Here is a 24,562-nt window from a genome sequence, read left to right as displayed (position 1 = left end):
TTTTATGTCATACAATACTGTGACAATTATTATGACATACTATATTATTAAATTAATACATTTCATGGTATATTATACTATACATTTTATGACAAATTATGAATTTTATTTTATTAAATTTTTTATGACACTGCTATGACTTTATGACATACTATACTATGACTTTTTATGGCATACTATGCAGTGACATTTTTACTTTTTTATGACTGGGCGGGAGTATGTGAGCCATGCTCACTTTTGCCTTGTTTATCACTTTTTTTGACATTATATACTATAACTTTTTTATAATGTTTTTCAACATGCTTTACTATGACCTTTTTTGGAATACTATACTATGACTTTTAAATTTTTTTAACATACTATACTATGACTTTTTTTTGACATACCATACTATGACTTTTTGTATTTTTTCGACATACTACTTTGGCTTTTTTATCACTTATTTCGACATGCAATACTATAACTTTTTTCAACATACTTTACTATGATATTTTTGGAATACTATGGTATGACTTTTTTTTCTTTTTTGTTACATGATAGACTATAATTTTTTTCCGATATACTATACTATGACTTTTTTCAGCATACTATACTATGACTTTTTTTCGACGTCCTATCATATTACTTTTTTTTTTTTTTTTTAAACATACTATATTATGCCCTTTTCCGACATAGTATACTATGACTTTTTCTCACTTATTTTGACATACTATAGCATGATTTTTTTTCGATATAGTATACTATGACTTTTTCAACATACTATACTTTGACTTTTTATTACTTATTTCGACATAAGTGAAAGAAAGTCATAGTATATATGTCGAAAAAAATGTCAATGAAAACAGTGATACAAAATTCATAGTATATCAAAAAGTCCTATAAGTCATATAGTAGATAAAAAAATATTAAAAAAGTCAGTATAGTATGTCATCAAATATCACAAAAAGTCATATTATACTATGAAATAAAGTCATTAAAAATTACTTACATTAAAAACCATATTCTGAATTTTTTTGACATTTTATACATACTGTTGCTTGATACTTCTATAGAACTACATTTCAGAGTGAAATATAGTACTTTTTACCCACTACATTTACAGCTACAGTTGGTAGTTACCTAGGAGATTAAGATTTTACACACAAAACATGAGATCAGCTAAAAAATGAATAGATTTAATACCTAAAAACACTAATACCACTGTGAAAGGGGCCATTCAGTACTCAGCTGACCTGACCCAAAGAAACAGGTTCAGCTGAACATCATGACATACTGTATAAAAGAATTATGCAATGAATTACCACAAGTGGTCACGACCTCTCTGATGCAATTCTTCTTCACCTCCCTAAACACATTATTTCGCCACCTGCTGTCTATGTTAAAAACGGGAGAGACGAGAGCAGTGCGACCAGTTCATGTAATTTTAATGCTTAATGCCATTCAGATTCAGCTTTTCCTCTCAAATCACTCCATTACAATGGATTAAACCATTAAAAGAGGGATAAAGTATTTAGCAATTTTATTCTGTAAGACACTTTAACGTCATTCCTGAAAGAGGAAACACATGATTTTGGTTCATAGCACATTCATGCCTGGCAAGAAAAAAAAAAATATTAAGACTACGTCAACAACAAAAAAATTTACAAATCGTGGAAGCAAACAATATAAACAATATCTTATATATAAAACATAGCAGGCATAATAAATATTACACATAAACAAAAAATAAAATAAAAGTAAACAGAATAAACCTATTTGGTTTGGGCGATGTTTGGAATAAGGTTATAAATCACTGATCTGAAAAGCTGAACATCAGTGTGAATGTTAAGTAAATCTCCTGGAAAAAGCTGTGTTCAACGGATTCACTCATTTCAGAATATCCAACCCAAACCATTTTTGTTCAATCTCTTATTAGTGTACACTAATAACAAACACAGGCATTACTCAAGTGTAGACTTCTCTTTTTGTTTTTCCTATGACCACGTTATCGCTTGTGCACTTTTGATACATTTAGGCCTCAGGAGTTGAGTGTACGCTCGAGCCAAACTATATATGGGTGTTTCTGCAACTAGTCTCTTTTGACAGTCCCGAATTTAAAAACAAATCAACATCTGAATTTAAATTTGAACCATCAGATTATGTAATACATATAAACGGGTACAAAAAATTACCTATAGTGGTTAAGATTTTAATCTGTAACATGTTTATTCTTTATGTTTTTTATCACTTATTCTCATACTAAATGTCCTTACCGCAACATTACAATAACGCACATCTTTATACATTTTGCTTTTTAAATTTCTATAATATTTTTAAGACATTTAAATTCATTTTCATCAAACTTTGTGCGTCATTGTAAATATTTATAAAAATAGGGGATTTTATGATTTTCTCTACACCCTGAAAAATGCAATTTTAATGTCCAATGTCCTTACATGGACATGCTGGGGAAATTATATTTCTACTAATATTACAGATAAATGACAGCTAGTGAGGTCTGCTACATTAGCTTTGACTCTTAGCATCTAATATACATGAATTCAACTGTAATAAGTTATTTTTTAAATGTAGTTCAAAATTATGAATTACTAAGCTGTATGGTAAGGACGCACAATAAATACTTCAGAAGAAAAGGTGACCTTAAACTTGGCTTTGTCCGAAATCACATACTATGCACTAGATATACCCAATATGTGTAATATGTGTTCAACATAATTTTGTGTGATTAAACAGTAGTATTATCTTTTCGGACGCACTGAGCAGTAATGCACGTCGTCACTTCCTGAGAGCCTCCTTGCCGGTTGGAGACGTGTAACCATGGTAACCCGTGCCAACCTCATGTGACCAAAACGATAATTTGTGAGAATCGAAAGCCTGAACTAATTTAGAATATATATTACACCTAGCAAAGTGAAATGTTATACTCCCAGTTAAATTGAAGCTTTATTGATGTTACACAGCTGTCAACGTCTGTTATGAACATTGTTGTCATTACCGCATTGCATTGTGGGATATTTTTGCCACCGTAGTGTCTAGCTAGCGTTGCATACTGTAATATTTCACCAGAAATAGTATGCAATTTGCGTACTATTGGTTTCACACTAAGGTTTCGGAGATACAGAAAAAATCTCACATTGTTTTAGCCTACTAAATAGCATGTTAGTATGGAATTTCGGACGCAACACTTGTTTTTCTTGATCTTGATGGTCACCTGTGTGGGTGTCCCAACCTGTCATCCATGTGCTCACTTGCTAACATCTGTTGCCATAGAAACTAGATTTGTTTGGCTTTGAATAAAACTTTTATTATGGCGTTTTGTTCAGTGCTGCGGTAAGGACTCAGAAGTGTAGCATTTAGATGAAGAAATCATATAAATGATTAGTAAACAAATAAATAATTTTAATATGGTGTAAAGTAATATGTATATGAAACAATTCCATTGAAATAATGTCATATTATAATTGAATTTGCTCTTTGAGACCACAGTTGTGGGACATGAAGAAAAGTGGTGTTTGGACCCAAAACATGCTTGATAAATTGTATTAATTCACATTATTTAGTAATTATTTTTTATGTCAAGATGCGTAATAACACTGTGCATATATTTATCATGCATTACACCGCAAATTTAACACAAATCCAAAATTTCATTGCTGGAACTTAAAAATACCCATAGTTGCAGAAACACCCATATATAGTGCAGGGAATTCCTCAAAATAGCTTTAGTCACCCATATTCAGTCAGTTTATTTTGTAGGAAATCAACTCTCATTAGTTCAACCAAGATTAACAGTAAAGAAGGATTCCATCTGTGTGTTGAAACATGATTGCTATATTGGACCTTTTGGGTGCACTTTGTTGTTAATCTCCAGGCTACTTCCATCTTTGGGTGTGTTAGCGTATTCACAGGAGATGGGACTAATGGTGCCTTCAAGTGGGGTCGTGTTTACCGTGTTCACGAGAAGAGTCCATATGAACGCCCCCCTCTTGTGGTATTCACGACCTCGTAAGTGGAACGTTTCTGAAAGCTCAGAGTTCACGAATTGTGAGGTGTTTGACGTTGTCAGAAATGGCGGAGGCCGTGGAAGTTCATATATCGGTGCATAATAAGCAAATATATTGTAATTTTAGTCGTATATTGTTTTTCTTCTTAGTTTTATAATATTTCTGAGGACATTTATTTCCTCTGCCATTATGCCTTTGCATCTCCTGCATTATGTTACCCACTTGCTATACGACTTCCCATGTTGTGAACACGAGCTCACGAGTTCCATTTGAAGGCACCATGAGTTTTGGTTCAGTCAGGAATCGAGGATCATGTTATTATTCAAAACAGAAGACATTCATTCACACATTCACACACACACACACACACACACACACACACATCTGTACACAAGCAGACACAAACAATAAATTCTAATTCATTGTGTGACTGTAAATTCACTCCTTAGTGATTCTTCTACTTAACATAGATAACTGTGCAATTTTCTTTTTTTTTCTTTTGTTAAAGCAAACCAGGAGTAGTATAAATATTAGGAGGACGTTCTAGGTGCTGTTTTTTTTTTTTTTTTTTTAGCCACGTGTAGAGAGCATTTTCAAAACTTAGTGTTCCTCTCTCTGCCTCCGTTACCAGAGTCAGAGAAGATGCAGGATTCAAATCCACCTCCACTCCGGTGCACACACACCCCCTCCAGTCCACCTTAAGGTCCCAGCCCCTATAATGCTACTTCCGTTGCAAAGTGCAAGCAGTTAATGTCTCTCTGCCTCTCCCTTCCACTCGAGAAATTCAATGCAACAGCAAAGAAAAAAATGTTCAAATGCAAAAAATGGTACGATCAATGTCCAAAAAAAGCAACCAGAAGGGAGAGGGCAGCAAGAGAGAGAGTGCATTTGTGTCTCAAGAAATTTAGTCCCATCGAAGCAAAACAAACGTTGTTCCTTATTATGCTCAAATGCCACTGGTCAGCTGTTTGGAAGAGTGGTTATACCTCCCTAGAAAAAAGAAAAGACAAAAAACATGAATACACATATTCCCTAAAGTAAGAAAATACTAAATCTAGAATCAAACTCAATATAATTTTCTTCAAATTGATTAATTCAACATTTGGGGATATACACGTCTTTGCTAAGCTAACTACTGCTTCATATTTACTGTTCAGTAACTTAGCAAGGAAACTAATTCATAATACTGGTATTACAGGAAGAACGACTTACGATGCAGTGAGTGTGGAGTTGAGGACCAGAGTGGTGCGTATCCTGTACAGCTGAGCTAGTGTCAGCTTCTTGTGCTGCTGGGCCGGTGATTTCCTCTTTTTAGGTGACGCTTCCCCCGAATCCTCGGTGGCTGTTGACTTGTTTGTCCTTTCTACGCAGGCAGATGGAGCCGTTTCCCCGTCCGAGCTGTTGCTTTGGGACTCATTACCCTCGCGCAGTTCGGCGATTGCCGGGTGGCCGTGCCTGGCCTGCGCCCTCCTCAGGGTGGCACAGAGTTTGTGGGAGGGCATGCTCATAATCAAGCTGTCGTCAGACTGGTCGAGGTCACTGGAAAACAGCTCCATGCAGTTTGGGCCCAACTCCGTCAGGCTTCTACTGTGTGCCAGAGGTGACGTGTCCTTGTCCCTACATTCTGATTGGTCCTGCTCATTAGAGCTGAGTGAGTGTGTGTGGTGGGATGCGGGGGTTTCACCCTGGAGGCGCTGCAGCAGATTGTCCTCAGAGCGGGATAAGGTCATAGTGGGCAGCTTCAGGAGGCAGGGGACTCGGGACTGAACATGAGGCCGCCGGCGAGGTTTAGAAGACTGGACTACTGACACCTGGGACCCCAGTGAGGTAGCATCCTCCTCCTCCTCCTGCTCTTCTTCTACCTCCTCAAATTCTGTCTCTTCCTGCTCCGCCTCCTCGACCTCCCCGTCTCCCTCGTCCTCCTCAGCCTCCTCTCCTTCACTTTGGCCGGGCTGAGGCTGAAGTTCTCTCAGGAGGGATTCAGGGGAGAGGGTGCCGTAGGCGCTGTCCATGGAGAGAGAGCGACACTGGGGGTCCAGCTCCTCGCCGTCGGGACCCGTCTCCTGATCGCGCTCAGAGTAAACACTGAGCTGAACTCTGCTGGAGCTCGTGGACTGAGACTGCTGGACCTCAGTCCTCTCAGACAGGAGAGCCACATCGGAGTCTTTCTTACTGGTTCCCTCGAGGTTCATGTTCGGGGACGGGGGCTCTTGGTGTTCGCCTGGTTCATCAATGTCCATCACCGACAGGGTCTCAGTGGAACCATCTGATTGACTGAAAGGAGAGATTTGCTTAGTTATGACAAGTTCACCACTACTCGACTTTAGCCCTGATTTTCCACTTGCAGACAGTTTTTGGATCTACCAGACAAAAGCCCCAGTTCAGAGGCAAATCTGACGCGGTGCTCAAATACTACTAGTGAACTGTTCAAAGACATGAGCTGAGAGGCTCGCTAGTGCATCGCAGACACATTCCAGATATCTAGCATGCTAAATAACTGGACCTGTTGAAGAGTCTGTCAGGGAGCTACAGCGAATGAGAGTGCGAGACACGGGTTGAGGGGAAACCTCGATGCTCGAGTGACTGTCAATCTGGACAGACTGTCAATCTGGACAGACTGTCCTCAGTGCGAGGGGTCTGAGATGATGTCGGCAACACTCCCGACTCACCTTGAAACACGAAACCTGTCTCGTTAACCATGCTTTGTGGACCAATCAGCTTATGTTTAAATAATTTACAAGAGCAAAATATTGTTTATCTAGCCTCTTAATTTTGCTCAAAGTGCACCAGATTGAAGCATTTAACTTTAAAATGCAGCATACAAAATGTCGGGTGAATATGCCTATATTACAATATATATCATACAGGAAAAAAAATTGCAATGTCAGTTTTTTCCACCATCGTGCAGCTCTAATTTGTATCCTACATTAGCAGGAATGTAGCACAACATGGACGTGAAAGCAGCGCTCTGTTTATTTAAATGTGAAATATTTTGTTGCTAAAGTCAATGAATAATCGTGCAGCCCTAACTTCAAGACAGAAAGTTGTGTCGTGTTAGCAGTACAGCGATCTGACGGCATTGAAAGTCGTGTAGTATGAACTTGGCTTTAAGTGGATCGTTGGGCTTACTAGTACGACTACAACAACAACTACTAGTACTGTGTAAGTGAATGCTGAACTATTCCTTTAAGTTAACGTGGATTTCAATCTCATCTTTTGACCAGAACATGATTCCAACCATATCTAAACGTTGTCAAGAAAACAAGCGAGTATAATTAGCTATTTTTGAATGATGAAATTATATTTACAATAGTAATCTATTACAGTTGCGTTGAACACTGTAGTACCTTGAGTTCTGCTGGTCTTCGTGCCTCAGGCATGGGGAACTTGGGGTGGAGTTGCTGCTCTCATCTTCCTCCTCCTCCTCTTGAAGGAGCTCCTCCTTGCGAAGCTTCTGGTGCTGGTTCTGCAGGGTCATTATACAGGTACATTAAGTATGCGAACCACAACATTCTGACTGCCTGAATCTTATCATATACTGTACGTGTTAAACATTTAATAAGCACTGAAGTGGCTCTCTAACCTGGACGTTGCAGATTGCATCGATCCAGCTTCGCCCCTGGGTGGCGCTGTTGGCTTGGAAAGTGTAGGCTGCTACTGCACTCTTAAACTCGTTGAGGTAGATGAGGATGAATGAGCCTACAGAGACACAACAAATCAGTATCATCTGGAGAAAAGTCACAGCTAATTATCCAGATTCAAGTCTACAGTCGAATCTCAGTAGCAGAGAGAGAGAGATGGAAGGAGGGAGGCAAAGATGGAGAGACGGATAGAGAGATGGAAGGAGGGAGGCAGAGATAGAGAGATGGAAGGAGGGAGGCAGAGAGAGATAGAGGGATAGAGAGAATGGTGGGTAGAGGGAGGGATAGAACGAGGGAGGCAGAAAGACAGAGATAGATGGATAGAAGGAGGGGGATAGTGAGACAGAGATAGAGGGAGGGAGAGATAGGAGAAGAGAGAGAGCAGGAGGGATAGAGAGAGGGAGGTAGAGAGACAGATATATAGAGGGAGGGAGGGGATAGATGGAGGGAGAGGGAGAGATGAACAGCAACCACACTAATAGGTTCATAGTAGAAATGGAATAACTTTGTTTTTTCGACTGTAGTAATTTGAAGACTTCAGATTTGTCAATATAATTTATTTTTGAATGTGTCTAAATGATCAAAATGATCATTAGTTGAGCACTCACCAGGGTCTTTGAGCTCCTTACAGACGACGTTGTGAATGAGGAGAGGCTGGCGGATGATCTTGACTTTCTCCACTTTTTTCACTGGCTTGGTAATTAGCAGCTGGTCGGTGAACAGGACACAGTAGACGTCCATCTACAGAAGGACATAAACTCGTCTCAGGTCTGACAGAAACACAATTTCTCTTTGTTCTAGTAGGTCAAACCATTTTATGTGAGATGTGAGGCGACCGAAGCAAACGTGAGAAAGCAGATGTTGAGTATAAAGATGAGAAGACTTCATCGAGTGAGTCGGTCTTACCCTACTGTCTTTGCCCTCTTTCATCCTCAGCGCTCCCTCAAGATGCAGCTGTCGAGTCTCCTTCGGTGAAATTCCTATCATGGGAGCCATGAGGTCGAAGCAGTTGTAATCCTTGAGGATCTGATGGGGGGGAAAAGTCAAAAGCATGAGGCCGAATCTTACGTGAAGTGTCATATCTGACAGAGCTTTTTTTTTTTAGGAAGACGTGGGAAAGCACCGGAGACCCAGTAAATGGTTTCTTACCTTCTCCACTTCTTCACTGCTGCCCTCTACGGCTTCGTAGGAGTCTATACGGGCAGAGATGGTGGCCAGCTTCTGTTGTTCCTGACGATGTCGCATCTCGGACTCCACGCTGTTGATGAAGTCCTCTACTGCGGCCACCTGGAGGAGGGAAAACACAGAAATCCTATTAGCATATGTTTTCCATTTTTCTACACCCTTGCCCAGTGGTGGATGTACTATTCAGATCTTTCACTTAAAGGAACAGTGTGTAGAATTTAGGGGGATCTATTGGCAGAAATGGAATATAATATTTATAAGTCTCTTTTCTGTAGTGTATAATCACCTGCAAATACGAAGCCTTAGAATGAGCCGTTTATATCTACATAGAGAGCGGGTCCCCTCCAGGTTGTGTCTAAAAGGTAACCCGCAAACTGTGAAATCTGATCTGAGATCTGCAAAAAACTCTCGCGAAACTCGCTGTCCAACCATCTATCCTATTTTTATTTTTTTTTGCTTGAGGCAGTCATCCTGTCGCTGCTCTCTCTTCGCTTCACCACTTCCCTCGTAGACAACCTCACCGCTATATACCGCCAGATCCTAAACACTGTTCCTTTAAGTAAAAGTACTAAAAATACTGTGGTACAAGTAAAAGTCCTGCATTGAAAACATTACTTAAAAGTATGTAGGTGTATAATCAGGAAAATGTACTTAAAGTTTGAAAAAGTAAAAGTACTCAATGCAGAAAAATGTCCCCTGTGACTGTTATACTGTATTAGATCATTATTACTTAGATTGTACTGTTGCAGTTAGGTTGAGGTGGAGCTCATTTTGAACTCTTAACTAATGATTATTTTCTCTATTAATCGATGGATTGTTTCGTTTGTAAAAATTTTGTAAATAGTGAGGAATGTTCATCACAATTACCCAGAGCCCAAAATGTAGCAGCAAATGTTTTGTATGCAAAAATCTGAATTTGTAAAGAAACTAAAGCTGTCAAATAAATGTAGTGCAGTAAAAAGTACAACATTTACTTCTGAAATGTAGTGGAGTAGAAGCACAACTTAGTACAAAAATACCTCAAAGGTGTACTAAAGTAGAGTATTGATTTAACGTGCGTGGTTCCATTCCACCACTGTTCTTACCATGCTGTTGACAATATCACGGGCCGATGGCTCGTCCGTCTTCTTGAGAACGCTCTTCAGTAGGAGTGGATATTTGGTCAGTCTCTGATGAGGCTTCGCCAACATGTCGGCCAGCTTCAGACGGTTACACTGCTTATGGGTCTCTCCCCACTGAACCGAGCCACACAAAGACAGGAAATCAAACATTTAGTGAGCCAGAAGACAACTAACGAGGAGCGTACTGTAGATATCTGGGTTTAGCTTTAAGGCTGACTGACCGTGACGTAGGTCCTGAAGAGCTCATTGTCCCTGAGAAGCGTGCGCATGTTCTCCATGCAGCCCTCCTCCTCCATGCAGTAAATGATGTAGGGCTGGAATCTGGAGCCAAACTGAACACGCAAACAAAAACAAAGACATGCGTCAGAGTTATTACTAACATCGACATGAGGGAAAACATGTTTACTTATGACTCAGTCTAAAGCAAACACTGTAATTATGTTTTTATGGTAATTAATTTTGTGCTGCACGTTATACCGATACTAGAAAGGTATCGCAATACCCTGCCGTTAAAAATGGTACTATAACCTATTTTATTAGTACCGGTACTTTAAGATTGACAGTGTTTTAATAAGAGCCGTTTATGAATTGTGTCGATGTGCGACCGCGGTGCAATGTGTGTGTGCGTGCAGCGCTCTGCTCCCACCCCCTGCAGGCGTAATGGCCGTGCCAACATTTATTTTTTTCTCTCATATGCACGCTGCAAATACAAGTGCTTTGCAGACCGTCCACAGCTTGTCGACAAAGCAGACGCATGAAACAAAATAGGGCACTAAAGTGCTGTAGCCGGGGGTTATCAGTTGCGCCAATACTCAGGTTTCTCGAGTCCTGGTTGGATATTAAAATGTAGGAACATATTATGGTACAATAAATTCACTCTCTGTGGTTTTATGGCTTCTTTTCACATCCTCCACTGCCTTGCGTTGACAAAATATCTTCTGTTTGTTTTAAAAATTGTTTGAAATTTAAGTTCCATGTTCTGTCATCTATTATTCCATTGCTTTTCCTGATGATTTAGGTTTTTGTCGTGGTATCGTATCGAAGTCAGATATTTGATATTGTGACAACACTATAAGAAATACAGGTGCTGAAAATGAAGAGAGAGTGTGTAGCTCTAAACTGCATTTACATATAGTGTACTGGGTAATATAGGTTATCAAAATGTTATCAAAATCAGAAATATAACTGAATACATCAATAAATGATACAGTTGTGGAAGAAGTACTCAGATCCTTTAAGTAAAAGTAGCAATACTAAACTCTAAAAATGATCGACTCAAGGTCCTGCATTCAAAATTTGACTCAAATAAAAGTACAGAGGTATTATAAGCAAACTGTACAAAGAGTATCAAAAGTAAAAGTAGTGCATATTATTGTATATGCTATTACGTTAGTATTGGCCTACTGATGTGTGATAACGTATAAGTATTTTATTGTTGTAGTTAATTAATGTGAAGCTAATTTGAACTACTTTATATACTCTTTGGCAAGTTATTCTACACTGTCTTAGTTTTGTTTGTAACATCTTTCTGTGAAATAACTATAGCCGTCAAATATATGTAGAGAAGTAAAAAGTACAAAAATTCCATCTGAATTGTGGTGGAGTCGAAGTAGAAAGTAGCATAACATGTAAAGTCATGTTATGAAAATTGTACTTAAAGTACAATACTTGAGTTAATGTACTTAATTACATTCCAATACTGTAGTTGGTTGAATAATGAAAATGGAGTGTGAAAAGAAATATACACTTAAAACACTTTTCCTGTAACCTTCAATCAGTTGGTTATGAAAGATAACTTAAACCAGTTGATAAAGCAAACACGCAACATTTTACTGAGGAATTAGACGTTTTTACTTTAGTTTGACATTATGAGAGAAGACATTAAATACCTACAAAATGTCAAGGATAATACAGTACAGTCCAACACTTAATTCCATTGTGGTCCAAAGGAAGCGACTAAGGAGATGAAAAACAAAATTAGCTACTGAGAGATCAATAGAAGCCCTATGATTGAAGGTTAAGGTAAAATATTAGGTTTTCTTTTTACACTCCATTTCACCAAGTGTATTAATTATTGATGTATTCAGTTATATTTTTGAAGATTTGGTCGAGGTCGGCGGGTTTGACTGAGACCACCAGTACGGTAATCAATCAGCTTGTTAAATGACTTATTAGCCTGGTTAACAAAGCCGCAAACTAATCAGTGTTTAGTAGTAAAGTCCACCGGTTCATGGTTTCTTGATAACCCTTTCTTTGTGGTACCTGTGGAGATACCGGAATATATTTACAATGTGATTCTGAACTGACCGTCCTGAAGCCGTGGTGAAGGTCGGTGGGGTCGAGCAGGGCCCGGGCCTGCCTGGCCTTCTCCAGGACGGGCAGCATGACCTGGTTCCACAGGGACGTGTGGAGGATGACAAGATCCTGGATGTTACTGAACAGCTTGGCGGGCTCCACCTCCATCAGCAGGCCGCTCTCCTGCAGGTTCAGCAGCCCACTCAGGAACAGCTGTACAGGGTGACACAAAATAATATGAATTTGCTTTAAGACTAAGCTGACAAAAAGCTCTTAAAACCAAAAGGTTATCACACATCACAGGTTAAAACTCTTTTTCTCCGGCTTATTGAGTAATGATAAAGGCTTGTCTATTCTGAGACCTTAACAAGAGGTTCATTGTGTGTCTTATCTATCTCAGTACAGAAGCCAGTTGATCTTACACAACAGCCAGACTTGTATCTGTACATAATCTTTACAGTAGTCTTCTTTGAACTTACATCAGTGATGACTCGGAGTTTCTTTATGTAAGTTGCCTCCGTCTGCAGCAGCTCCCATATTGCCTCCTGCTGGTGGAACTGTCGCCTTGTCAATGTCTGCACACACAAACACAGATAATATCATTAAATATTACAAACAGATTCACAGATTATTACATTATTATGTATTTAGAGAGTGTCACACATCTTGATAGCTGTGATAGAAACTGTAGTGTCCAGGTATGTCTGTAACACCTCACTTGTTAATATCAGGTCGACTCTTTGGTCTCACACACCAAAATGTGTGACACTGTATACAGTAAATATTATGGAGGTAGAGATTTATAACAGCTCTATCAAAATAAGGTATGTCATAAAGTGCCCTCTGGGTCTGCAGATTTAATTTAATACTTCTTTAATAATGTTCTGCTGACTTTTTGATGGATGGGTGAAATCCTAATCAGACAGACAATGGTTTACTGACACAAACTGATGCATAAATGTAGATTCTGTTTTGTTACATTATTTTTTTTTTATTATTGTTTGTTTGTCTTTACAGTCATGTAAATAAAACTATTCACTCATTCATTCATGCTCTCAAACACGAGAATAACTTTAATTCCTAGTTACTCACATTACCAGCTTGATTACTGAACAACATCAAGCAATCAAGTCAGTGAAGTGTCTTATCTAACTGTCAGGGGTGAATGTACAGTCAGAGGTGACTGTGTAGCAGCTGAGCGGTGACACCGCTCCGTCTCCCTGCCCTGATTGGTCATTTACACATTAACAGGCGGAACAGGTGCACGATGGGTGCTATCATTTACATCGGCATGCACGGTTACGGACAGCAGCGTGATAGGAAATTGCTATCTAAGCATCATTCTGGGAACCAGGTCAGCTGATAAGGAAGTAAGAGTCTGACGCAAAACCAGGAAGCAGGCCAATGTGAACATTTATAAGGGACTGTATGACAATTATTCGGGAGGGAAAGGAGGGTTATGTATTTTTTCATTCATGCTGAAGGGAGGTTAGTCTGACCTTTTTTTGGAGTATCCTATAAAAAAATTCTCACATCAGATGTATATTATATTTCAATTTCCATTTGCAGATTTATTGCCAAAAAGGATCAAATGTATAAATAATGAAAATTATTAATTAATTAACATTTAAAGGTTGAATGTTAAGGTTAGGGTATACCCAGGGTTTATCTGTAGCCTACGTTTAACATAACTTAAAAATAAGTTAAATGGAGAAGCGGTCTAAAAAATAAAAAAATTGGCTGGTCGGTCCAAATCCCTTTTTATACATGTTATCATTATAGTGGCTTGATCTGCGGAGCGTGACGAGAATTTGACAAAAAGTGTAGCCTATTGGATTAGAAGCACAGCTGAGCGGAGGCATTTCAACTTTTGTATAATATAAGTTGATATTCAAGTTGTCTTGGCAACATATTTTACAATATTAAGCTATTTAATATGCTATTAATTCATTCATTTATTTATTTGGCATATTTCTCAACGGACATTTTGGCCATTGATCATTTAATCTGCCGGACAACTACACGTGATACTGGCAAAAACATAACATGAACCCTGGGTATACCATCTTCTTATACCATTCTTTATGCCTTGCCTCTTTTAGTTATTAATGGTGAATCAAGTTGTAGAAATGCTATTATAGTATATCGATAGATCGATAAAACGATAGATTGATCGATTGAGGTCAAGGTCCAAATAAAATACTAATAATATTAATTAAGTTTCTTACTGTCTCTTAGTTGTATTAGTTGAAAATGTTCTGTCGTGATGAACTTGGAGCTCCTTGCTTTTTTCCCTAATTCACAATTCATGTGTCCAGTATTGAAAGAAGGCACAATTCCTCAGTGTCATACACCAGAGAACATAAATTTGAATAATGCTTCTAATTTTTTGCCAAATTATTTGTTTTTCCCCACAAGTTTTCATTTGGTTTAAGTTTCCAGTCTGTGTAAACACTCTCCCCCACAGCCCCCCCCGGCCTGTGTGTGCTGTACCTCTGAGTTGTCCAGTAGCATCTGCCAACTGTCTTCCAGGACCAGGTTGGTCTCCTCCTCCTCCTCCCAGGAGTCCTGGTGGAAGGAGAGCTGCCGCGGCACCTTGGGAAGCCCGAACAACATGTAGGAATGGAGTTTGCTCTGGAGCTGCTCCAGACGGTCCGACTCCTGCGATGAGACGGGAACGATTTAAAAAAACAAGCCTAATTGGTTTGAACAAGGTTAACGGCACGACGGCGACAAGAGATGCGATAGCAACTGTCAATTTTCTGTCCTTTTATTGTTACACTCAAACTGTAAGTAAAGATGAGTCCAAGCATTAGCATATAAATCCTGTCCTTACTGGCGCCTTAATTCTTAAATCCAACAGTAGCTGCTATTCAGGCCTTTGTTCAGTCTGGCGGGCCTTATGTAGTTATGAAAATGAGCTCTGTGCATTGAGACCATTTCAACAATAGAGAAGACGGGAGTGGGGGCAAAAGCTACAGCACTGAGGGGGGGAGATGGACCAGTGGATTATGGGTAAAGAAACCTTTAGAAAACATACTGCTCTACATCCATTAATAGTGAGAGGTTGTACAACAGGTTTCGGAGTAAAGTGATCAGTGATTAGCACTCCTTTTCAGAGTTTTGTGAAAGAAGGGACTGACAGTGGTTCATCCCTACAATATGGAGGGTGCAAGAGGTCCAGGTCCTGGTCCCGGTGAAGGATCTCTGGCCCCGAGGGGGTTAAGGGGGACGCTCGGGGTGAATAGAGATGAGACAGGCTGTGACAGGTGACTGACAGATACTGTCTCTATCTGACATCTGCTACTGTGGAGGATGTGACCTCAGGAGGGGAGAGACAATGGGAGCGTGTGTGTGTGTGTGGGCGTGTGCGCTTTATTAGAATTAAAGTTGATTATTATTATTGTTGGAAACCTCTGGTACGAGGGTTAAAGCTGTGGTAGGCAACTTTGGGGAAAACAGTTCCCAGCTCCCCTTTCCAAAGCAACTCCCCCAAAACACATGAATCCGTATTTTTCTGCCGAAATTGTCGCACTTTTAAAAATAAATCCGACCTCACATTGCGTCAATCACGTTACACTCCAACTCCGAATCTTTCGTCCGTCATTAAAGTTTGTGGAACAGGTTTGATTTTCTGTGTTTTTTTTCACATCAGTCAAAAGGCAAAAGAGGGTTGTTTGACCACTCAGAGCCACCGTCTGTGCAAACACATCATCCAAAGCAGGCAGGTGATTGCAGAACTGCTTGGAATCTGGGATGGTTGCAAAACAAAGGATGTACGAAAGATTAAACGGTGGTGATTATGCTCTAGGCAGCTAAACAATAGCTTCTTGCTAATGTCATTCATACATTAGCCCTGTTTTGGACTAGCGCTATCCATTGCACCCACGTTATTAATTCAGCTCTGTTTAGAATTTTCGCAACAAATACAATAATAAAACGCATCGAACTGCAAGGCTTCAGTGCGTGATGCTTTTTATCGGATGATGAAATTAAAAAACGCATCCAAAAAATGCGATCCAGCTGGATCCAACTACTCATGACTCATTCACATGTAAGAATACACCTACAATTATCATAATGATCGTCAACAATGAACCTGGCCATTGTTAGTACTCACAGCTGTCAAGGATGTTAAGAGAATTTCAACAAATGTAACAAAAATGCTTTAAAATAAATTGCCTACTGTAGCTTTAAAGGAAAGGTTTGGCATTTTGGCCTTTGTGTTAATTAGTGAGCTTCAGAGCTGCTGGAAGGCAGATTTTGTCACATTTGGACAGAACCAGGCAAGCTGGTTCCTCCTGTTTACAGTCTTTATGGTAAGCTAAGTTAGCCAACAGCTGTCCAGACGAGCGAAGTATCAACCCTGCCATCTAAATCTCAGCAAAAAAGCAAATTCCCAAAACGTCAAACTATTTCTTTAAGCTTTTTTTTTTTTATGAGTAAGCTGAGTTTTTAAAATCAAGAAAACGCCGGATAGATTGGGACCTTGGCACCTACTCATTTCCAGAGGAAAGTATGTGAGCCAACAACACGAGACTTTGAAGGGAAATTACCTCACCAGAACTCAGGGGACGTGGCCTTCCGACCCCGTCCCACTGCTGCTTGCTCCTGTTTTGTTTGCTTTCAAATGTGTTTTTGATCTGAGACATGTCTGGGAAACAAACTTGCCCCCTACAGCTTTTACAGTTTCTGTTTTACAGAGAAAGTGCACCGCTTTGCTTAAAACAGCTCTCTTATATTTCATGTGATTGCCTTTGTCTGATCAGTGTTACCTTGCCGAAGGGCCCCGCTCCAGCGTTGGAGCTGAAGAAGCCGCTGAAGCGGCTGGCGGCTCGGTTCTTCCAGCTGTCAGGACCTGCACCGGGCAGAGAGCCACCCAGTCCCAGAGCATCCGGAGCAGGAATATTAGTCTCTCCCAGGAACTCTGTCATGTTCTTCCTCCGTCGAGCCTGACCCTGCAATGCCAAAAGGACAGACAGAGGAACAATTACATAGTGTAGAGAGAACAATTAGAAAATGAAAGAAGACAGACTGGCATGAGTGACTCTGTCACCTCCAGGGGAAGGACAAAAGTTTCCAGTCAGACGGATGGAAAGAGACAATGAAGGAAAGAGAGAGATATACAGGGACAGGACAAACAGGAAATCAGAGGGGAATTCTGTGCGAGGGATGACATCAGCAGCACCGTTAAAGCTATCCTGATGATCAGACACAAACAGGAGAGGGAAGGACTGCCACTTCCTCGTGGCGAAATGCTCATTACATCACAAGGAGCGGGCGGGAGGTTGTTCCATAAGAACAGACGGGCCCAAGTCTGGCCATTGTTCCCCCTCCATTGTTACCCTGTCAGCGGACCCTGCCGCGCACCCTCACTCATGCAATCTCTGTCCACTTTACGAGCACCAGCAAAGCAAACAAACAGGGGCCACCTCAGTATCTGAGGAAGCAGTTGTTTTTGCCGTTAGAGTGAGGAATCTGCTGGTGGGGAGCTGGCGAGAGTCAGGCCACTGACCCCCCTTCAAACACAGTGACAAGGACCTTACATTCCAGGACACTGCTGCTGAAACTGACCGGCCATTCCAACCAAATTCTTTTACTGATCACCCCCCACATACACAAACAAACACACACACACACACACACACACACACACACACACAATGCAATCAAAACACTTATGCCCAAAGCAGCTACGCTGTTAGGGATCACAGACACAAGGGTTTAGGTTTGGTTTAAAAAGTGAACTAGGGCTAGGGCTGTCAAAATGAACGCAAAAATAACGCAAATTTGTTTTAACGCCACTAGTTTCTTTAACGCATTTACGCAAACGATATTTGGGAGATTGTAGCGGGCTCAGTTTTGAAGCTAGAGTGAAGATACTGGTATCATATGAAACTAGAAATTCCCATGTTATGATTTGAGCATATTTTTGTATGCTGAATGCAGTACCTGTGAGGGTTTCTGGACAATATTTGTCATTGTTTTGTGTAGTTAATTGATTTCCAAAACTAAATATATACACACATTTGCATAAAGCAAGCATATTTGCCCACTCCCATGTTGATAAGAGTATTAAATACTTGACAAATCTCCCTTTAAGGTACATTTTGAACAGATAAAAAATGTGTGATTAATTGCGATTAATCATGGACAATCATGTGATTAATTGCGATTAAATATTCTAATTGATTGACAGCCCTATAAATAACACATCATGAAACGAGTACTCTGCCGATTTAGCATTGCACTCCAATAACATTGTCGGACTCATGATGGACAGTTTGAAACAAAAATCAACACAGCATTCTTCCTTGTTAAAATGCAACTCGACAACAGACAGTTCGGTCGAGATTCGGGTGTGTTACGCTAATAGCGGCTAATCAAACTGTATGTACAACGTCAACCAATCAGAGGGCAGCTCAGTAGACTCTTCTGTATGAAGCCTGAGAGGTGAAACCTGGAGCAAAGTAAAGTCTGCAAAGCACTGGCTGCTGATGGTCAAGCTTATTGCTAAATTATTGCTGTAAGCATGTGGTAATAACTGAAAGATGAGCATATGAACATCTCTATCAGTCCCTCTCTTTTATCATCTGAATTAATGTGGCAGATAGAAAGAAGTCTGTTTTCGGAGCGTTTAAGGAAGAAAATCAAACTCAAACTGTAAAATCGAGAGGGACAAAAACAGGAGGAGAAGCCAGTAAGCAGACTGGATAAACTCCTGAGGATATTCATCCCAGCTACTAGAAATAAACAACTTCCATTCCACTTCAGATAAAGACTTATCAAAGTATATAAGTTTTGTGGCATGTATATGTAACAAACTGAAATGTAAATATTAGGAATAGCTCTACTCTGCTTTGCAACGGTTCCCATTTTAGGAAGAACAAGCCCAGACCTTTGTGAAACCACTCAACTAGAGTAAAAGCACACAAGTGGCCTATGCAGAGTTTGCATAACAAGATAGTAAATCAGAGTGGGGGGGTCTTTGCAGGTTTTCAAGCAGCTTTTAGTCCCTTTTATCTTTTTTTCTAACTGATGATGACCAAAGAGGAGAGTGACTTAACTGCAAATAGACTTGTTGGCTTTAAAACAAAAAACTAGAGTGAAAGGGGGGGAAATGGGACGAGTTGAAAGTCGCTGCAGTGAAAGGGAAACAAGCCTGGGCTCAGTTAGAGAGTTTTTTTCTTTTAGGGTGAAAATGTGGGCCAACTGGCCAAGGACACAGGTGTCAGGAAGTGTTCGGTCTCCATGGACAAACAGGGAAAGCCTGGACCCTGAGCTACCGACAGCACACCACCGGGCAAACTGAACCCTGCTTAGTTTAGTCTGTGTTCGAGGTCCGTGACAGCACTCAGCACAGAGCTGGCTTTCACCTCCTGAGATTTAAAACAGATATTGGAGCTTTTCTAATACAGCATGTTTTGAGCATATCACATGAATACAACTTAAAGCAAACATCTTGAATATCCCTCTGACAAGAAATTAGTTTCTAAAAACACAAAGACAAGGCCAGGAAGTTGCAATTAGAAAGGACACAGGGATAGAAGCGACCCAACAGTTTCCCACCACATTAACAGTGCTCACCATTGAAGCCAGAGGCATGTCAAAAGTAACAAAAACCATCCTAATCCCTCAATTGGATTCATGGATCGCAGCCCATTCTGGAACCAGCTGCTGCGCTCTCTCAACTTCTAGCCTCCTCTCTGTCTCTCTCTCTCTCCACATCCACTGTGAAAACACACACATCCACGCCGTCCGGACTTGTGACGCCGAATCAGTCCCAAAAAGTGACAGCTGTTAACACCGGCGCGTTGCTATTCCCCCCAATCGAGAGACTTGTGTTGAACTTCGTTCGCTCTTGAAGCGTTCCCCCGTTCCAGCTGATAGGATCCGGGTTTTGCGGTGTCTGCCTGCCGCGTCCTGTCGTGCCCAACAGCAGCTTCTCTTTGAACCGAGACGTGTCTCTGTCCTGTCCTGCTGTCCAAACAGTCAGCGGTTGCATTTCATACAGACACTGGCCTGAAGTCATAGCAACCAGGAGGATCCTGCCTCATTGTGTCGGGCAGGAAAGAGGAGGCAGGGCCGGGGCGAGCAAAAAAAAAGGGGGGCAGGCTGATCTGAATATTTGGAGGGCGGAGTCACGGAGGGTGACAGCTTGTAGGGAGCTCCCTAGTCCAGACACATCCTGGTGCTCTTTAGGTCAGTCTCAACAACTAACCACAAAATTAGCTTTCCTTCTAAGGAATGACCTGCATAAAAACCCTGAAACTCACAGGGCGGCTGTAAACAGACGGGACGCTACATTCTTTATTTGAAGTTGGTCCACTATTCTTTGTGCTATCTCAAATCACTGTTTTTCCTGGAGACCGTTGAACAATGCAACGCTAGCTGGCCAAAACAAGGAACAAGAAATGCCCCGATAATGACCAAACGGGAAATTCCCTTTGTTTACTTGCATGTTTCAGCACTTTTAATAAGCTGCTTATCCCCCAGTAGATAAGCACAGTGCCTCCTTTAGGAGCAGGGGAAAAGTCTGGCAACTTTGTTGAGGTGAAACTACTTAGGCCAAACTTACTATTTTGATAATTCATCAGTCGTTTTGATTGTTTAATCTCTATCTTTTTCACATTTCAAATGTCTAGATTTGCTGTTTTTACCCGTTTAATATAATTGGGTTTTGGACCGTTGGTTAGACAAAAGCAATTTGAAGACATCAATCCATCCATTATCTGTGACCGCTTATCCTATTCAGGCCCGCATGGGGGGGCTGGAGCCGATCCCAGCTGACATTGGGTGAAGGCGGGGTACACCCTGGACAGGTCGCCAGACTATCACTGGGCTGACACATTGAGACAGACAACCATTCACACTCACATTCACACCTACGGGCAATTTAGAGTCAACAGTTAACCTAACCTGCATGTCTTTGGACTGTGGAAAACCCACGCTAACACTGGGAGAACATGCAAACTCCAACACAGAAGGTCCCCAAGACGGGTTAGAACCTGCGACCCTCTTAGTTTGAAGGCATCTCAACCCAAACATATTCAGTTTACTATCATGTATGGCAAAGAAAAGCTTCATATTTGAGAAGCTAGAACCAATAAATGTTTGGCATTTTTGCTTTTAAAAAGTGCAGATTATAAAAAAACAAATTATTTCAATTTTAATTTATTAAACTACATCATCGGTCTTAGTCCTGCACATAGACTGTCTAGATTTGGGTTTTGGACTGTTGGTCAGACAAAACAAGCAATTAAGTAGACGTCTCCTTGTGCTCTCAGAACTTGTGATGGGAATTGTTCACAATATACTTGACCTATCACAGACTAAACAATTGGGAAAAAAACTAATTAACAGATAATGAAAATAATTGTTGAAGCCCTAGAAAACCTTTTTATCAGAGTCGATTATATGTCTGCAGGTAATAACACTGGCCCAATTTACGTCAGCACGAGCAAATACACCCTCATAGTAAACACTAGGGCGCTCTTAGTGGTGTCTGTCCAACTAATTATGTTTACAAGGTTTCCCTTGTGCCTCCTGTGTAAACGTGTCAGTCAGGACAGAGGGCAGGCCAGATCCGGAGCTCTCTTTGTTACAAAGCTACTCGCTCTCGGGACTGCGACTCTTGTGCAGTGGGTTTGCGTTAGGACCTTAACGATATCAAGCCCTGTGTCCCCCTCACAGCCTTATCTTATCACCGCGGTTTTGTGGTATTAACCTTGGCCTGGAAAGGAGAAAATCTTTAAATGGGAAGGGATTGTATTAAAGTGGTGACAAAGACAGAGCAAAGAGACCCCCCCCCCCCCACCACCCTCCCTCCTCCTCTTCTCTCTCTGCCCCCTGCTACTGCCTGTATGTTAGTCAACTGATAACAACTTCCCTTGATCAGGTGGGTTGATTAACGATGGGAAAACAGCGTGACACTGACCTTCCTGAAGGCCTGGACACACCAACACAAGGCGCGCTCACACACACGTTCACAACCAGGAAACAGAAACTAAAATAAACCCCCCCGGTGGTGAACACATGCTGCACGTTTCAAGGCCGTTTCAGTTCCAATAACGAAGACCCGATGACCGCAACAACGGTGACACAAAACACAAGCTTTGAGCCTGAGGTGAGAGATGAGAGTTGTCAAAACAATGCTCCTTTAACTAGATCCCCATCGTTCCAGCAGCTAACATCATAAAATCCCAGCCATCATCACACTTCACCCAATACACAAACAGACCCACTTTAACTGGGATGTTCCACCAGGGCAGATGGGATCAATGGAAACAAAACAAAGGATAATGGTCGAATTTGTCTGTGTATATATAACATTAAATTAAGTCAAAGATGAGTCAAGCTTTAGAAGTTTTTGGGCAGGTGATGGAACCGGATTCTTTAATTGCAATATCCGGTGTCCCAGTCGTCGTAACATTTGTATTGTTGTTAGCACGCAGGCTGGTTCTCCTAGACTAGAGATACCCACAACCTCCCAGTTGCATTTTATGATTGAGAGAGGTCATACAGCACTTAAAACTAAAGAAACTCGGGTTAATGCTTCGTGGCTCTGCTGACAAATTTGAGAAAATGTGGCTTCCCTTCTACGCTGAATATAAGCTTTAAATCTCCTCATATGAAATTTGCAGAATTACAGACATTGTCAGTATTTTAGATACACTGCATCAATGAAATGTCGTGTTGAATTTGTAAGCAACAACTAAACCATAAACCTATTTTTTATTTTATCTATTTTTTTCATTGTGTTTTTTTGTTTGTTTTTAATCCTTTACCAAATCATTTTTTGTCCTTTTGTGCTCTTTTGTTTGTAAAACAAAAAATGTTGTTTGCATTGAACTTATCTGTAAAACTGAAAACCACACATACATTTATGATATGATGAATCAAACTAAAACATATTAGGGCTACAACCAACTGTTACTTTCATCATGGATTAATTGCTTAATCGTTTAGTAAGTAAAATGTCAGACAACAGTGAAAATCATTTCCCACAGCCTGATGTGACATCTTCAAATGTCTTTTTTCTATCTGACCAACAGTCCAAAACACAAATATATTCACTTTACCATCATGTATGACAAGGAAAACCTCAGATTTGTGAAGCTAGAAGCAACACATGTTTGGCATTTGTTTGCTTTTAAAAACTATTGTAAAAAATCAAATAAGAAAAATGATGAATCAAAATAGTTGCAGATTAATTTTCTTTTCAATCAAGAAGCAGCAAGACATGCTACTTCATTAAACCACATCATCAGCCTTAGCACTGAACACAGACGTGTCAGCAAACGTCTCACCTCACAGTCAGTTGGTTTCATGTCAGTAGGAGCTGACTCAGGAATCTCCACATGCAGCAGGTCCCAGCTGCGCCAGGATGTCAAACGACCAAAACGAACCATTTGTCCATGAAACAAAACCAAAAAATCCCCCAATACCTCATATAAAAAAAGGTCTGAGTAAACAAAAGAAAAAGCAGAGAGATAATTCCAAAAAGTCAGGAAGAATCCATTTCCAGTAAATCACATCGCAGCTACTCGGATCCTGCAGATACTGTGTACGGCAGGCCAACGTCCACACAAACAACAAACATAAAGAGGTGTGTGTTCAGCCTGCAGTAATCTCCACCTTTAGGCATCAGGGGAAGTTCTTTGTCTTCCACACATACACGCACATACACCTTTTCCAGCCCACACACACCTCTTCAGTTTCTCAGCAGCATGTAGCTCCTCCCACTCCATATGAGGAATACATAATAATGTTCTAGGTTTCTCATATAATTAGTTTAATTAGAGTGTGTACTAAAAAACACATGAGTCATCTGAATTCTTCAGACAGACTGGACAAGCTGGATTCAGCAATTCAATTAGTCAACATGAAAATAAAAACAACATTATGTTCCACGTGAGTGATTAACACATGTATGGAAACACAATATACTTTATGGCCGCAATTATTTTTTGCATTATCAGTTAATCGGTTGATTAGTTTGTTTTAATACATTGATTAAATAGAAGAAAATAGTGAAAAAAAATCAATCAGTTTCCCAGAGACTGAAGTAAATGCCTTAAACCGTCATGTTTTGTCCGACCAACAATCCAAAACTTAAAAGATATTCAGTTTGCAATTATATAAAACTGAGAAATGCAGCAAATTCTCACAATTGGAGAAGCTGAGGTCAGAGAATATTTTGCATTTTTTTCCTTAAAAAATGACGATAAATTGAAAAAGGTTGTAGCTTAATTTTCTGATGATTTACTAATTGATTAATCTACTAACTGTTGCAGTTTGATATACTGAAATTAAT

The 24,562-nt window shown here is 40.3% G+C and overlaps 1 protein-coding gene across 5 annotated transcripts in view; it reads right to left on the bottom strand.

Annotated features, from left to right (window-relative positions):
• Positions 1-4,557: 4,557 nt before the first annotated feature.
• plekhg5b (pleckstrin homology domain containing, family G (with RhoGef domain) member 5b) overlaps positions 4,558-24,562 on the bottom strand; it is an 86,654-nt gene continuing 66,649 nt past the window's right edge. For all 5 annotated transcript variants that reach the window (XM_074643301.1, XM_074643304.1, XM_074643303.1 and 2 more), the window contains 13 exons: positions 17,022-17,204; positions 14,740-14,907; positions 12,726-12,821; positions 12,259-12,459; positions 10,173-10,283; positions 9,916-10,065; positions 8,795-8,932; positions 8,552-8,671; positions 8,254-8,386; positions 7,588-7,703; positions 7,352-7,470; positions 5,217-6,278; positions 4,558-4,994 (listed from right to left, as the gene is read on the bottom strand). In XM_074643301.1, the coding sequence (XP_074499402.1) occupies positions 4,985-4,994; positions 5,217-6,278; positions 7,352-7,470; positions 7,588-7,703; positions 8,254-8,386; positions 8,552-8,671; positions 8,795-8,932; positions 9,916-10,065; positions 10,173-10,283; positions 12,259-12,459; positions 12,726-12,821; positions 14,740-14,907; positions 17,022-17,204 (2,607 nt within the window). In that variant the 3' untranslated portion in view covers positions 4,558-4,984. The remainder of the gene's footprint in view (positions 4,995-5,216; positions 6,279-7,351; positions 7,471-7,587; positions 7,704-8,253; positions 8,387-8,551; positions 8,672-8,794; positions 8,933-9,915; positions 10,066-10,172; positions 10,284-12,258; positions 12,460-12,725; positions 12,822-14,739; positions 14,908-17,021; positions 17,205-24,562) is intronic.

Source organism: Sebastes fasciatus, chromosome 8 (assembly GCF_043250625.1).
Source record: "Sebastes fasciatus isolate fSebFas1 chromosome 8, fSebFas1.pri, whole genome shotgun sequence".
Taxonomy (NCBI): Eukaryota; Metazoa; Chordata; class Actinopteri; order Perciformes; family Sebastidae; genus Sebastes; species Sebastes fasciatus.
Note: the sequence above shows the minus strand (reverse complement) of the source record. Positions and strands in the feature narration are given on the sequence as shown.